The following is a 16,150-nucleotide window of genomic DNA, read 5'->3' on the forward strand; positions in this document are numbered from 1 at the left end:
TTGAAAATGTTAAATATTTTTTATCTTCTTTTATTACGCACAGCAAAGTTTCACGGTTTTAAAAAAAATATTTTAATATTTTTTTTAAAATGTAATTTGAGGGTAAAAACGTCAAATCACGATATTACGAATTATTAAAGTTTTATCACGATATTATGAATTATTAATGTTTTCAAAGATTTTTTTAAATATTTTTTTAAATACTTTTTTTCAAGTTTTACACTTTACACACAACAAAGTTTCACAGTTTTTTTTTTTATTTTGCTTTGTTAAGACCGTAATACACTTTCTGAAAATTGTTTCTTTTTTTCTGTTAAATAAACAGTTATCTATATAATTATAAAACTCAAATGACCTTGTAACGATACAATGTTCCGGTTTACGACATCCGGTTGCGCATGCGCGCATAAACATTAACCCATAACAACGTAAACAAATAAACACAAATCGCTTCTTTTGCAGATTTTGACCTGAAATATTAATGTTATTATTTCGAAATTATTATTTAAACGTAATACAGAAATGAACGATGTAAAAAAAAAGCAGATATATCAAAATTTGTATTTAACTATAATAAGTATTATGGTATCTGTTCAGTGCACATTTACCGATAAGTATGGCCAACGACTTATAATTCAGTAACTGTATTTTTTTTTCAAAAATAATCAATTATAATAAACAGAACGACTCATAGAAATCTATCTATATTCTTTTTTCATTTTAATATACTTTCATAGAAATGTTTCTGTTATGTCAAAAAAAAAAAGATTTTCTTTACGTCACAAGTGTCATAATACATGAATTCCATAGCTAATATAACATACTGACCCAACGGGTCACGGGTAGTCTAGTAAATATATAAAAATGTATATTTTGTTCGTTTACTTTATTTAATCAAATTCGTTCAATATAATTTTCTTTACAAAATAACACATGATTTGACGGTGTAAAATACTGATGTGGTGACCCTTATAGAGTTGTCGAACTTACTTTCGAGTCTGCCGGAAGTGCAAGACTGCCAAAAAGTTTTACCTAAATTAATTTTGATAAAGCATAGAAATAAAAAATACACAATTTTCATAAAATTTTTATTCATGTAAAAATAAAATAAAAACAATGGACATTTATTGGAATTATTTTTTTTTCTGTAAAAACAAAAACAACAAAAATAAATAATAAACATTTTTTTAAAAGAAAGTAAACGTAATTATTGTTCGGAATTTTATTACGTCCACAAAAAAAAGGAGGAATAATGCCTGGAAGGATGGTCTTGAGACAACAAAAGAAACACGACCTCCCTCTCCCACTACAAAAAAAAATTGGTAATCCCTGGGAGTAACATGGCATGACAATAATATTGATACTACATTATCACTATTGCCGGCTTTTGTTAAAATTGGCACTTATTTGTTTACAAAGCCATTTGACGGAAGTGACGTCAGACAAATTTAAAGGTACGGATGGCCAACAGGTACTTGTACAGTTTAATCAAGATATTAAAAAAATGAAAATATCGATAAAAAGTCATAGTTTACGTATCCGTTATGGAATAAAGATCTCCCCGCAAAAATTTCACCAAGTAGTTTTTTTTTTTAATTTTTTTACGGCTAAAAACAATTTGTTATGATACCGAGCAAAAGGTTCGATTTTTAGGAAGAAAAGCTAGTATTAAAGATACGGAGGGAGTGTCACTGTTGTGCAGAAGTGCCAAATAATCTTTTATTTATACTTCTATAACAAAATTATAATGTTTATAATAAAAATATGGACAATTCTACACTATTGGGACGAAATTTCGGAAATGGTAATATTGAATTTCACATGAAAACAATGGTATCTATGTATTCCTTGTATTTTTAAAATGATTATATCCAAAAATTACGAAAATCGATACGGTAGAAAATTATTTATTAAAGAAAATAAAATAGAATTTGATGAAAATGATCGTAAGACATAGGAGAGTTCAAATAGGAGGTAATTTTCCATTTCTATTTAAACAAGATGGCGGCAATTTTTCACATGCTAAAACGATTAAAGTTGTTTTTTTTATAATTCAGTAATATTCAGGAACTTAACATTCTAATTAATTAAAATTGACAAAAAAAAATCAATAGAAACCATTGTTTTTATCTGAAAACTATTTATCGACTAAAAAATTTTGTTCTGATAGTGTAGAAGTGCCAAAATATGCTTATGCAGTTATTTTTTTTTTTAATCTTTAAATTTGTCTGACTTCATTTTCGCCGAATGGCTTTGTAAACAAGGGAGTGCCAATCTTAACAAAAGCCCTATTGCCAAACCAAAAAGGAGGAGATAATATCTAGGAGGATGGTCTCGTGACAAGAAAACGGACGCTACTCTATCAACGCCTCATCCGGAACAATACAACCTGATAGTTTTTATCCTACAAGTGTTATTTTAGTATTCGCTGTAGCCATGGTAGTGATACACGGGCAATTACTGATGGTCATTTTAAAAATGGAGAAGTATAATAAACGTGATGGTGAAAAGAAAATAAATGTTGTTGTTTTTTTGCCATTCATCAGGGGAAAACAGAAGATTTTTATTTCTATGGGGTGCGGGTCAACTTGCTTTTAGTGCCTATTTTCCAAAAAAATGTACAGACATCTTTAATTAGTAAAATTAACACAAACAATTGTAAAAAAAAAATGTATAGTCAAGTGTGTGTCTGTGTCAATCGGCCAGGTTTTATTTCTTCCAGCCAGGTATGGATTTGTGTCAATCAGCCAGGTTTTATTTCTTCCGGCCAGGTGTGTGTCTGTGTCTATCAGTTGGGTTTTATTTGATCTTGTCAAGTGTCAGGCCCAGTACTCAAAACCTGATATTGAACAAATGTCAGAGAAATTATCTTTCTATACGAATGCTCAAAGACATGACTTGATTTCTTACGCTAAAGTAAATAATAAACATTTTGTCCATTTTATTGGGGGGGGGGTAATAATATTCTACAGATGATGTGTAAGTAATTTCTGGCTTGAATTAAATTTTAAGGACAAAAGCCAAGTATTTATGGTTCTTGTGTCTTTCAAGGGAACCATTAATATTCTCTGGCGGCCCTGTCATATCAAAGACCCTGAACATTTTTACATACCAAACAGATAACATTGGCATAAACTGTAGGAAATGATGTAAAATTCATTTCCAGCTCCCTGTTTCCCTAACAGTACCAACATACAGAATTTAAATGTAATGTGAACAAACATCTTGCTTCTAAACCCCTATAAATCTGGCCCCTACCACAGTAGTCCCTTATGCTTCAGTGGCAATGTGTCTTGTTTAGAGTAAATAAGTAAGTTAAAAAATGAAAAAGAAAATGATGTTGAAAGTCAGCAATCCCCTGACAGGCTTATCTTCATTCTCATTTGCGATTTGACATAACCTTTTCGAGCATTCTGATGGGCATTTCAAACAGGAGCGACACAATGAACGCGACGCCATAGGAGATCGTAAGATGACCAATGAAAGCATAGATCTGGAATAAAAAGGAAAAAAAATAAAAGTGATTTTAAGGATTTAAAGTTTTGGTAATTTATTCTGGTTAGGCAAAAATCAAATATCGAAAAAAGAATAATTAAAACAGAGATGACCAACGAAAGCGTAGATGTGGAATAAAAACAAAAAATTAAAAGTGATTTTTAACATACTAAGGATTTAATGTTTTGGTAAATCATTCTGGCTAGGCAGAATCAAATATCCAAGACTTTGGAATTCCATTCCATGTCCCTGCTTCCCCAACTGTACTGGCGTGCAGAAGTTCGAGTGCAACGTGAACCGACATCTTGCTGCCCAAATCCCTACATAGTACCCCAGTAGTTGTTGCCCCTGATAGTAGGGGGCCTACATCAAAGTGGCAATGTGCCTTGTTTGGGTTGAAAATGTAATTAAAAAAAAATATGATAAAGATGTATAAAAAGTGAAAACTTACAGTCGTTGCATTTGATAGGTAGAGTGGGGTCATGCTCATCCTCATACCAACCATGATGATAATGGGATGGAGGAGATAAGCACAATACGTTAAACGGTTCATTATGATCCAGAACTTCCAGGAAAGGATGTGGCTGATCATTCCTTAAAAGAAAAAAAAAAGATTTGTGTTAAAGCTGCATTTGAATAAAAACTGGCTAGGCAGAATCAAATATCGATTGCATAAGTCCCCCGATACAAATAAATAAAAAGAAATACACTACGAAATAATGTAAAATAAACTTACGTTAAAAGAAAAGAAATTACTTTTTTAGTGTGCGCAAAGGTGGCTGTCTGCATGAAAGAAGGAAGGGAGGAAAAAGGTGAAGACTTGAGAGCGTGAAAGAAAGAGTCCTACTACGTGTTGTGCTGAAGTAAGAGAAAGAGAGAGTCAAATAATGTTCCTTGGCGTGCAAGAAAATCTGTCATCTCAGCTACTGAATTCACTCGGCGAGCGTTCGCCTTGTGACTTGTCTTTCTGCTGGTGTCTGTTGTCTCTCTCTGACCAGAGAAGTTCTTGCTGTTTTATATTTTTTTAGAGGCTCCCAGAAGCTTGCAAGAATAAGTTTTTTAAATCGAGCCCTGATTGATCAAAAAATCATATTTTTTATGAAGAAACATGCTTTCAACTACGGCCATTTCTCAAACATTCCGGCTTTTTGACCCAAGAGGTGTGGGTGGATACTGTAATGCCCACGCAAATGAATTTATAAATTTCAATTTGTGTGTGTGCCTTAGAAAAATAAAAAAAAAGAATAGCACCAAAGGCAATGACAATGAATAAAAGCTGGCTAGGCAAAATCAAATATCAGTTTGTGAGATTCATAGCTAGAAAGGAACAAGGATTTGTATTAAACTTAAATGTCTTAGGATAAGAAACAATTGAGGAATAAGTATTGTTTTAAAGAAACTGAATGAGGTACTATTTTTAACTTTAAAGAACATTGTGCAACAACAATGAATACAAACTGGCTAAGCAGAATAAAATATCGATTTCAATACTCATTGCTAGTTGAATTTTACTTTGATTTAAATAGTGATACCTAGAAGCGAACAAGGGTTTGTATTAACCTTAGAAGTCTTAAGATAACACATTTGAGGAATAAGTATTTTTTTGAAAGAAACTGAAGGAAGCAGTTTTTGATGCAAAAAACAGTGGGCAACAACAATGAATAAAAACTGGCTAACCAGAATCAAATATCAATCTGTGAGATTTATTTGTTTCTTGGTCATTACTTACCTCCATTGCCTGATGCACAGATGATTATGACCCAGCTTACTGCCATCGCCCAGAGTGGGTGGGATACTACTTCATAGGCTGTATACTGGCTATTTAACCAGGTGAGTGGGTTTTCCTTATTCATTGTGTATTTGATGTATGACAGAAAAAGGCAAGTGCTGACCGCAAAAGTCCATCCACACAATTGGAGGCACTGGAAAAAAATTAAGAAAGAAAATCATTACACATATATATATATATATATATATACTTAGGGAATAAGAACAAGAGTCTAAAGAGCAGAGTATATTTTAATGTATTAGTAAATTCATTAATACAATCAAAATAAAAAGAAAGAAAACAGTGCTCGTTGTAATGTAGATATATAATAAGCTCGATAGGCATATATATTCTAGAGCTATTTTAATATTGAGTAAGATGATTGATAATTTATAATTAAAATTAAAAGTATCCAATGACGATGGGATTTACATTTTTGGATTTTACCGTCATTGGATACTTTACCTTTCACCAGACTATCCATTCACATGAAATCACCGTTTTCTTCACCATATTCCTTCTGCTTTACTTATCAAGTAAGATCTTTGACTTACTTGCAGTTTCATCAAATACTTTTGTATGCAAAATCAGATCCCGCATTTTGTTAATTCCTACCCTCTGATAGGAAGGAAAGTATTTCTTCGAAATTTCACGGATTAAGGACTATCCACTTATTATTTCCTTTTCAGATTAAATATGTTTTTAACTCTTTTTAAAAGTGTTTTTTAACATGTTTAATTAACTATTTGCTCTTATTATAAGCTCTATCTCCTATTTGGTTTTATCGAGCTTTTACATCTGGTTGAGATAATTTTATAAATATTAATTCTTTAATATTTATAATATACTTTAATTTTACCATCTTGGATCATTTTGGTAAATTTAATTGTAATTTTTATTTTATATATATATATATATACATTAGATAGATCCTATGTTGAGAGAAAAGATATCTGGCTACTAACCTTTGGGAAACTGCGTTTTCTGCTCTTTTGCTGCAAGAAATATCCCAAGATGATTCCGATGAGAAAAGGACTAATTCGGCACCAAGGTTTCGTGTAGATGTCATCATTTATCACGCTACTGGAAACAGAAAAATAAATTGATTTGCAGGTAAGAAAATAGGAATGTGTTCTGATGAACTCTTTTCACTTGTAACCCATCGACGTACATATCCCTGACAAACCCGCTTAGCAATAACATCTCACCCCTTCACTGTTGATGTCCCTAAATGCCAGAAAGCTTTCTATTCTAATAATTTCTTCCCTCGAGCAGCTAAACTTTGGAATTCCCTTCCTGCTACCTGCTTCCTTGGTCGTACTGATATGCAGAAGTTAAAATGTAACATAACCCAACATCTTGGTAATCTTTCCTAGACATGGCCCCAAATAGTAACCCCTTACGCCCAAGTGACTATATGCTTTGTAAGGAGTAAAAAAAAAAGCATAACGAAAAGCTATAAGGTGGAAAATTAATTTTGGCCGACATTTGAATTACCTTCGTCACGTGACGTACGCAACAGAACTTAATTATCTCCCTTGTCTACATCTGTTGTTTTTTCTTTTAGTAAGCGTAATATAGTAATTTCGCTCCATTTGACAAATTTCTTTTTATATTAATAATTATTTTTCTACTCTTTTTTTATGTAGGAGTCACCACTTATCAAGGCCCGGAGGCCATTCGAGGGTAAGTGTTATTGAGTGTACAGTAATCAAGGGCATAATATCGTAGTAAAAAAAAAATCTCCTTACTGTGCGCTTGGGTCTGGTAATCGTTGCCAAAGAATCACACTAGAGACGATGTAAGCACTGAACATCATGACGATTGTCAGGAACGCAAAAGATGGAAGCCTAAAAAATAAATAAATAAAATTGTTTATAAAATTAACGCAATACTGAAAAAACAAGAACATTACTTCTTGAATTGGAAGCCATGTTTAATTTCAGAAGAGTTTCCGATGGCTAGCTATTCTGTACAAGTCCTGGATATGAAAAATTTTCAATGGGTAGCTGTTCTGTACAAGTCCTGGACTTTATGATTTTAAAAGCAAAAGAACAAAAGATCCTTCTCATGTTGACACGAAAAAATTATGTGCTGGTATGTTAAATGATTCAATTTTTATGGAGAAATTCTGGTTTCTGATTGGTTGGTAACAGAACGTGAATTAATTTGATTCTTCAGTTCTAATCGGCAGCATTTGTCAATAGAATATCCCAACTTTCAGTGAGCATATCCCATTAGATACCAAAAATATTACAATAGGAGTCACCACTTATCAAGGCCTGGAGGCCACTCAAGGATAAGGGTTAAAGAGTGTACAGTAGTCAATGGGACAATATTGTAGTAATCGTTAATAGTGGAAATTTGGGTAAATTGGATTACTTAACCATCAAGAACTTGTTTACATTGGACTTGAAGACGACGTATTGTAGTCAGTTGGAAAGCAGGCAAACGGAAGACAGTTCCACAGGTGTGCAGTTCTAAGAAAGAAGCTTTGTTCATGGAATCTACATTTAGGTTAAGGCACAGATAAAGAGATATTGATATTGGTTTCAGTTAGATGAGTGTTTTTCGTGAAAGTTTGGCAAGGGGGACCAAAGATTGGAGCTCATCCGAGCACTTGCGATTACATTCACACACATACGGATATGCAAATATATAAACTTTATATATATATATATATATATACATATATATATATATATATATATATATATATATATATATATATAATAGAAAATATCCAGAACGACGTGGGTAATGTATAATATATCTAAAAAATGTACATATCTGGACAATACATATCGGATGAGGTGTGATTATATTATTTTTTCAATTTTATACATATATTTATATACACCTCATATATTTTTCATTAATTAATAATTATAGAGATGATACAACTAAATGAAAATACAAATACATCGAGGACATTGCGAAGGCTGCTGCAAGTAAGATGGGCTCCCTCTATCGTGCTAGAAGACTACTCACACCTGAGAGTATCCTGTACCTCTACAAGGCCACACACACACACACACACACACATATATATATATTGTGTACAGAAAGTTGTTAGATGAGACAAGTCATTGGTACCGTCGGTTTCAAGCCCGATAGTTACGAGTTTAAGATATCCATATCAAACAGAGACGAGCATTGGCTGAAGAGAGTTTGATATGGATATCTTAAACGGTCCTAACTATTGGGCTTGAAACCGACGGTACCAATGACTTGTCTCATCTAACATTCTGTACACAAAATATAAAAACGCTCTTATATTTCGGATTTTCCTTTTAATTGAGCACTCTGCTGAATTTCTTTAAAAAAACTGATCATATATATATATATATATATATATATATATATATATATATATATATATAGGTTCAGGTTTGAGGTGTTAAAAAATATTACAATCTACACGGTATATAAAAAGTTTTAAAGAATAGTAAAACTCTCATCCGAGAACCCTCCCCCCCTCGTCCTCCTCCAAAAAGCCTTTGCCGGACATACAAAAAATACTTGATTCTGGTTAGGTAGTTTTTCTTGTTGATAGTTTTAGCATATCATTATGAAGAAAAAAATGTAAATCGCTTTTATTTCTTCCAAAATATACTTTGTCAGGATCAGAATTATTTTCAAATGACCTCCATCTTAAAGAAAAGTTTCATACAAACTTTATTGTGTACTCACAAAATAAACTGGCAAAGGATTATGGGAGATATGATGAAAAATTGCATATCATTCGCCAAATACCAAGTCCAAAACATACACTGAAAATAAAAATATAGCAAAACAAAAAAAATATTTAGTAAAGAATTGAAAGAACAAACAAACAAACAAAACCTGCTAACTAAGAGCAAACCCTTGTGTTTGTAGCATTTCGATAAAAATAGATTTTTAGTCGGATGAAAGCGACTCTATAAGTCACTCCGTCTGTCTGTCCGTAACACTTTTGTGCTTGGCCTTTTTGGTTAAGATCAAAGGTCTGTTGTTAATAGATGCTGTTCTTAGCTTTTTAAGCTTTTCTTGGCCTTTTAGCCAAGATCAAAATCTCAAATCCCTCGACACAAATGACATTTTATTAATATTGTTATCTTTTTTGTATTTTTGATATGATTTAAAAAATGTTTTAAAATTGGGTTTAAGTAGGACACCCCTCCCATCACACACATAAATACAAATTTAAAGGAGTAACCATGATAAAAGATGTTGGCCGAGAGAAAAATCATTTAAAATTTACAACAGAGACGAGACGGATCAACCAACCTCACCCCCCCCCAGTTCTATCTCCCCTCTTGCCGGCTTTGGCGCCACTTCTTTTAGGCGCCAAAGTCGGCTCCCCACTTTGGACGCCGACTCCACGTCACTCATTTTGGCGATTTCCAAACACAAAGAGAGCCGTTTAAAATACATAACAACCTACTGAGCAAACCAAGCGTAGAGCTGAATGTACTTTGGATACCTCTAATAGAGAGAGAAAACCTTGAATAACAACATAGGTTTAACATTAACAAAAACCAACTAAGAATTGTCCTAGTGACATATGACCGAGTGGTCCTAGACGTTGTATCAAAGTTTACAATTACTTAAAGGTGCTGAGTTCAATCCTGAACGAAGGCAGTGGAAAGTAACATTCAAAACAGGGAATCAGTGACTATGTCCCAGAGCCTAGCTGGAGTCCGAACACGGTACCCCCATAATAATAATAAAGGGTTGGGTTCGAGACTCCTAACAAACGGTTCCCCAGTTCGATACAAAACACCTGATGAGGGCCAGAGGGCAAAACGGCCGAAACGTTGTGACTATAACAACCAAGATGAGGAAGTCAGTCCGACAATCTCAATATATATATATATATATATGTACTTTTTAATTATTTAAACACTTTAGCTTTATAAAATGTTGCATTTGTATTGACCTAAATGTTGTTTAGTTTTCGAAACATTGAAATATGGGTAAGGGGGAGGGGGGTAAAATACCTAAAAAAAACTATTTCCCCTCACATATTTAACGAAAACTGAACATTCAAAGTATAGGAAAACAATGCCACAACAACAAAAAAAAGATGAGAAATTATTTTCAAAAGAAATACAGATGATTTATTCAGCTAACTGTATTGTCCCGTCTTACCCCATTACTTGGGGCAAAACGAGACAAATCTATATCTTTTTCGGAAAGAACATGATTTCAGCAGAACCATAAAAATAGATCAAAATAGATAAATTTTGAATACTTACCTCTTTTCGATGTACGGGGCTGAATAAAACAATGGTAGACGTTGGCGGCAACGCGTTACCACATGATCTCTTTAATTATGGGATCATATTTTTAATAATCACGTAAATATAAACAAAGTTTCATTCCATAACGGATACGTACAATGTAAACTTTTCTCGATATTTTCATTTTTTTAATGTCTTGATTAAACTGTACAAGTACCTAGGCTTCGAGGCTATTTGCACAACTAAACGGCAATTCTGCCGATTTCTCCCTCTGATTCTAATCGGCAGGTACTCGAAATAAAATGGCGTCTCCAGTTTCGGCGATAAACTGTAGAAGCACTGATTTTTTTTATTTGATCGTTCTAACGAAAAAAAAAAGCTGAGAAAAGATAAACAAAAAGAGAGAAAATTACCCCATCTTCCAGCTTGAAGATGTTGTTGATGTAGAGTAAGTTTGTCCACCATCGACTCTGGCAGATCTCGCTGAAGTCAGACTGCCAATATGGCCCCTCAAACAGATTCGGAAGAATAAAAGTATAGACCATGAGGATCACCGCATAACAAGGGGTCAGTCTGGAAAGGAAAAGGGGACACTCATTATGCTGTTACCGAATGGGGTTTTAGACATGTGAGATGATGAAGGCCGGAGGGCAAAACGGCCGAAACGTTGTGACTATAACAACCAAGATGAGGAAGTCAGTTCGACAATCTCAATAAATTGAAATCCAATATTTCGATTTTCAAATTTCGCTCTTATAACGAAGAAGCCTCCAATTTTTTAAATGGGAAGAGAGGGACCCCATGTTTTGAATGACGGCATCTTTTAGCAGTTTACGTTATCTAATGTTAAAAATACAACAAAAAAAACACTAAAAAAATCCCCCAGGGCAACGCCGGGACATGGGTCCTGCTAATTAAAAACTAGACTTACCTGAGATAACGCCGTACATACATGAGAATCACCGTCTTTAACCCAATGTTTCCTTTGCGATAATAATTTTCCAAAAAAAAGTAGGTGACCAAAATCCCACTGAAATAAAATTAAAATTCCTTTTAGACTAACAGGGATTTCCAATTTAAAAAAAAAAAAATTGACAAAAATAACGTATGATTATCAAGAGGTTAATCAGTGCAAATATACAACATATTTTAGATGGATGAGAGCGTTTCGTATATGTAAGTGTGTATATATATATATATATATATATATATATATATATATATATATATATATATATATATATACATACAGGGGGGGTTTAGAGATTACCATGTAACAACTTTGAATCCCTGAAATACAAAATCATGTCCGACCGGTCGAAGAAGAAATAAACGTATCATCATGTGGTTTTGTATCTGCGTCTTCTGTGTTCATCATTACAACGAGAAAGGTAACGTGTTTATATTATATATATAATTATTCAGAATAATGAAATACAATAAATCTACTGGTGTGCAAATCCAGTGATTATCGGTCTGACAAAATATTATTGGGTGTAATATTTTATATAAGACTATCCCAGTTAAATAAAATTGCTCAATATACTAGATAGAGCAAATAAATCATAATTTAGGAATTTAAAATTTGTGATTTGAAAAAGTTAAATTTCAAATATAGAAATTTTATTGCATGCAAGACAAAGAATACAATATAGTAAAATTTTTGCTAATATTTTTCCTCGGAGGAGATGTATAAACATCGAAAACTCATGGGTTAAGGAAATATATTTTACTATACTGTATTCTTTGTCTTGCATACAATAACATTTCTATATTTGAAATGTAACTATGTAATATATTGCTGCTGGGCATTATGTAGACGTTCAGTGTGAATGAGGAGCCTGCGATATTATTGTAGCCCTTTTTTTAAAACTGTAAAAGTATTTATCTAAGTAATCTGGTTAATGTAGTGTCAGAATATATCTGGTTATTACGGTTTATCTCTAATATCCTTATAGCAGTATGTGACATATTTTCATTGTATGGATTGTATGGACACCCGGTGCGAACGGAAACCCCACGATATAACTATACCATCTTCAGACAAAATAGATACTACATTTGGATCCTAGCTAGAAGTCCAAATACAGCCCAAAAGCAATATCATTTTTTTATTGATTTTTTTTTACATGGTTGTCACCACTTATCAAGGCCCGGAGGCCACTCGGGGATAAGGGTTATTGCTTTGATAAAGTGTCTTACTTAGTGGCATTCATTCATCCATTAGTCTGGACGATTTTTTTTTTACATAGCATCTTCGGTGGTCGGGAGATCCTATTTATTAAAGAAGAGGTATATAGAAGGTGACAACATACTACAAACATTAAATTAGCATATCTATATGTTACTAATTTAATTTTCGTAATATGTTATCACCTTCTAGCCTCCTTTTTAATAAATAGGATCTCCCAATCAAATGATGTATAATCTGGAAACCGTGACACACATACGTACGTACATTAAAGGTAGTACGGTATTAATATATAGATTACTAGCAGTTGGGGGTAATTTGCGTAAAACACGTTTAAATATGATATTTTAATTTGTCCATATTTCGTATACATTATCATAGAGTCATGATTTCAAAAGTAAAAAAAAAGTGTTTGGGTGCCATCAGCTAGAATCGAAACCGAGACTTTATAATTCAAAGCTGGTGACGTTACCACTGTACCAACGTGACACACATATAAACCAATTAAAAATAAACTAAGATGAATGTACAAAATGTTTAACAATTTTTTCAATCAATTTGACCCCTTAAAAACAATTTTAACAGATTCATAAAAGAACGGCCCGTAGAAAACACAATCATTCGAGGCCTCTAGGGCTGCTCTGCGACTTTTAGTTTCGGAGGAGATAGAGTTTGAAAATATGGAAACAGGCAGACAGACCGACAGACAGACAGACAGACATATAACAGTTTATATATTAGATGTATGAAATTATATATAATTTCATTAAATGTACAAAGCCGAAACTGTGTCATTCAAAGCTGGTGACGTTACCACTGTACCAACGTGACACTCATATGAACTGATTAAAAATAAATAAAGACGAATGTACAAAATGTTTAACGTTTTTTTTAATTTTGACTCATTTTTGACCCCTTAAAAACTATTTTAAATGGCTAAGGACCCATAAAAGGCTGCTGCAAAGAAGGTGGGATCCCTCTACCGTGCTAGAAAACTACTTACGCCTGAAAGTATCCTGTACCTCTTAAGGCCACCATTCGCCCATATATGGAGTACTGTTGTCACATTTGGGCCGGTGCATCAGCTGCTTGTCTCTCACTCCTGGACAGGGTTCAAAAGAGAGTCGCCAACCTGATAAATCATGAACTGTCATCTAAGCTTCAGCCTCTGTCCCATCGACGAAATGTTGCATCCCTCTGCCTTTTCTACATGTACTTTTATGGTGAATGCTCTGACGAACTACAAGCACTTGTACCTCCTCGACGTGACTACCCTTGACAAACCTGACAAGCAACTAAGTCCCACCCCTTCAAAGTAGAGATCTCTAGATGTAAGAGAGCCTTCTACTCCAGTCATTTCTTCCCCAGAACCGCTAGACTTTGGAATTCCCTTCCGGGTCCCTGCTTCCAACTGTACTGTCATGCAGAAGTTCAAGTGTAACGTGAACCGACATCTTGCTGCCCAACTCCCTATATAGTACCCCTGTCACTTATGTCCCCGAGAGTAGCCCCCTACTTTAAAGTGGCACTGTGCCTTGTTTGGGGTGAAAATTGATTGAAAAAAAAAGAACGGTTTGTAAAAAATCCAATCGTATGAGGCCCCAAATGCCGCTCTGCGACTTGGAGACAGACAGATAGACAATCATATAGCCGTTTTTGTATTAGATTGAAAAAATAAATACTTATATTAATACACAAGTATAAAGATTCTGGTACCTGAGCAGAAAGAAAGTATCCACTGCGAAGGGCGCAGCTAACACAGCCTGGAAGGTGAAACGCTGATATAAATCAATTCCATCGACAATATTTTCTGGAAAATAAAATAAAACGAATTTCTAGAGAATTTGGTGTTAGATTCGTGCGGTTGTAATTTTTACATTTGTAGCAGTTTTTTTCGGTCAATTTTTACGACGTGCCACAGGCGCATTATAAGCACCTCAACCTCTAGGTGTATCAGAAGCCACCATTAAAAATGCGTGATAAGAACTTGAATAATTCAACATACTATCTTTCCAAGCTTATAACTACTTGAAAAATGTAATTCAAACCCTATTTTTTTTTCAATTGAATAAAAATAACAGGTTTAATAGCAAATTATGCAATATTTTTTTTTAAATCGGTTTTCTTTAAAGAAGATTTAAAAGAAAATCAACGAAATTTTACTTACTTCGATTATAATATACATATATATATATAAATTAGAAAAAAATCATTAGCCTATAAAAAATACTATTCAATGGGTAATTCCATTCTTCATTGTTAAGAATTTATCCATATTTATACTTATATTCCATGTCCTTTTTAAATAAAATATTTTTTTAAACAGGGATTAAAAAAAAAACACGCTAACTCAGATGTTTTTCAATGTTCAAATAAAGCCGTTCTTAACATGGGGAGGTTGAGCCAACCTCCCCATGTTAAGAACGGCTTTCGGAATAAACACCCCGACCTTTCACAAAACGAGGCAAACAAACCAAAACAAAGAAAAAAAATTATTAAATTTTGCAGAATAAAAACTCCTTATTTTAAGGGAGGCATCTCTATTTTAGTAAGAATTGTGAGGAAAAAAATGAATTATTTCTTCAACTATTTTATTTAATGTGACAAAGTTATATAATACTAGCATGGGTGGCCGGCGTTGCCCGGGTGTTTGGAGGTGTATGCTGAGTAAAAAAAAAAGGTCAATATTTTTAAACTTTGACCCCTATTATGACCCCTTAACATTTATTGTTTTGGGCTCAAATCAAATTATTAAGTGAGATCCATGTCCAAGGAACCTATATCTAAAATTTCAAGTTTTTAGACCCAAAATTGTCGAAGGAGTTTAGTAGAGTTCTCAAGAGTAAAATCGTTGAACTTCTACCCCTTAAGAGCCAAATTTCCGGCCGAAAACCGATCACCTAGATTTTCCCAAATCTCAGTACTCTGTATATCTAATTTCGAGTCGGTAGACTAAAAATTAACAGAATTATTGCGTAGGGAAATGTACACAGACACATAGACAGACAGACACACACACAGATACGTTCACTTTTATATATAGACTTTTATATATATAGATTAATTTCCCAAATTATATTTGCATATTATCTGAACTCAAAATTTTTTTTCTTCGAAAGTATGCATTACTTCTAGCTAAAATTAATACATAACCCTTTCAATTTTATAAAAGTTGCATTATAACAAAAAAAGTCATACACAGAATCCTAAAGACCAAGTCATCTCAACGTGTATTCAATTGAAAATTTCTCAGTCCAAACAAGAGGCGACGTTGGTATAGGTAGATAAGAATCCTAAAGACCAAGTCATCTCAACGTGTATTCAATTGAAAATTTCTAAGTCCAAACAAGAGGGGACGTTGATATAGGTAGATAAGAATCCTAAAGACCAAGTCATCTCAACGTGTATTCAATTGAAAATTTCTAGGTCCAAACAAGAGGGAACGTTGGTATAGGTAGATAAGAATCCTAA

At 33.4% G+C, this 16,150-nt stretch overlaps 1 protein-coding gene across 1 annotated transcript in view; it reads right to left on the minus strand.

The window, feature by feature from the left end:
• The window catches only part of LOC145270194 (nose resistant to fluoxetine protein 6-like), a 67,959-nt gene extending 53,447 nt beyond the window's left edge, over window positions 1-14,512 (minus strand). Inside the window, exons 1-8 of the mRNA XM_080125824.1 lie at window positions 14,396-14,512; window positions 11,420-11,518; window positions 10,902-11,061; window positions 8,957-9,036; window positions 7,015-7,113; window positions 6,229-6,346; window positions 5,225-5,417; window positions 3,863-4,089 (exon numbers count right to left, since the gene is read on the minus strand). Coding sequence (XP_079981950.1) covers window positions 3,863-4,089; window positions 5,225-5,417; window positions 6,229-6,346; window positions 7,015-7,113; window positions 8,957-9,036; window positions 10,902-11,061; window positions 11,420-11,442 — 900 coding nt within the window. The 5' untranslated portion in view covers window positions 11,443-11,518; window positions 14,396-14,512. The remainder of the gene's footprint in view (window positions 1-3,862; window positions 4,090-5,224; window positions 5,418-6,228; window positions 6,347-7,014; window positions 7,114-8,956; window positions 9,037-10,901; window positions 11,062-11,419; window positions 11,519-14,395) is intronic.
• Window positions 14,513-16,150: the final 1,638 nt, after the last annotated feature.

The sequence above is a fragment of the Euprymna scolopes genome, chromosome 46, assembly GCF_053919585.1.
Source record: "Euprymna scolopes isolate OS-2025 chromosome 46, ASM5391958v1, whole genome shotgun sequence".
NCBI lineage: Eukaryota > Metazoa > Mollusca > Cephalopoda > Sepiida > Sepiolidae > Euprymna > Euprymna scolopes.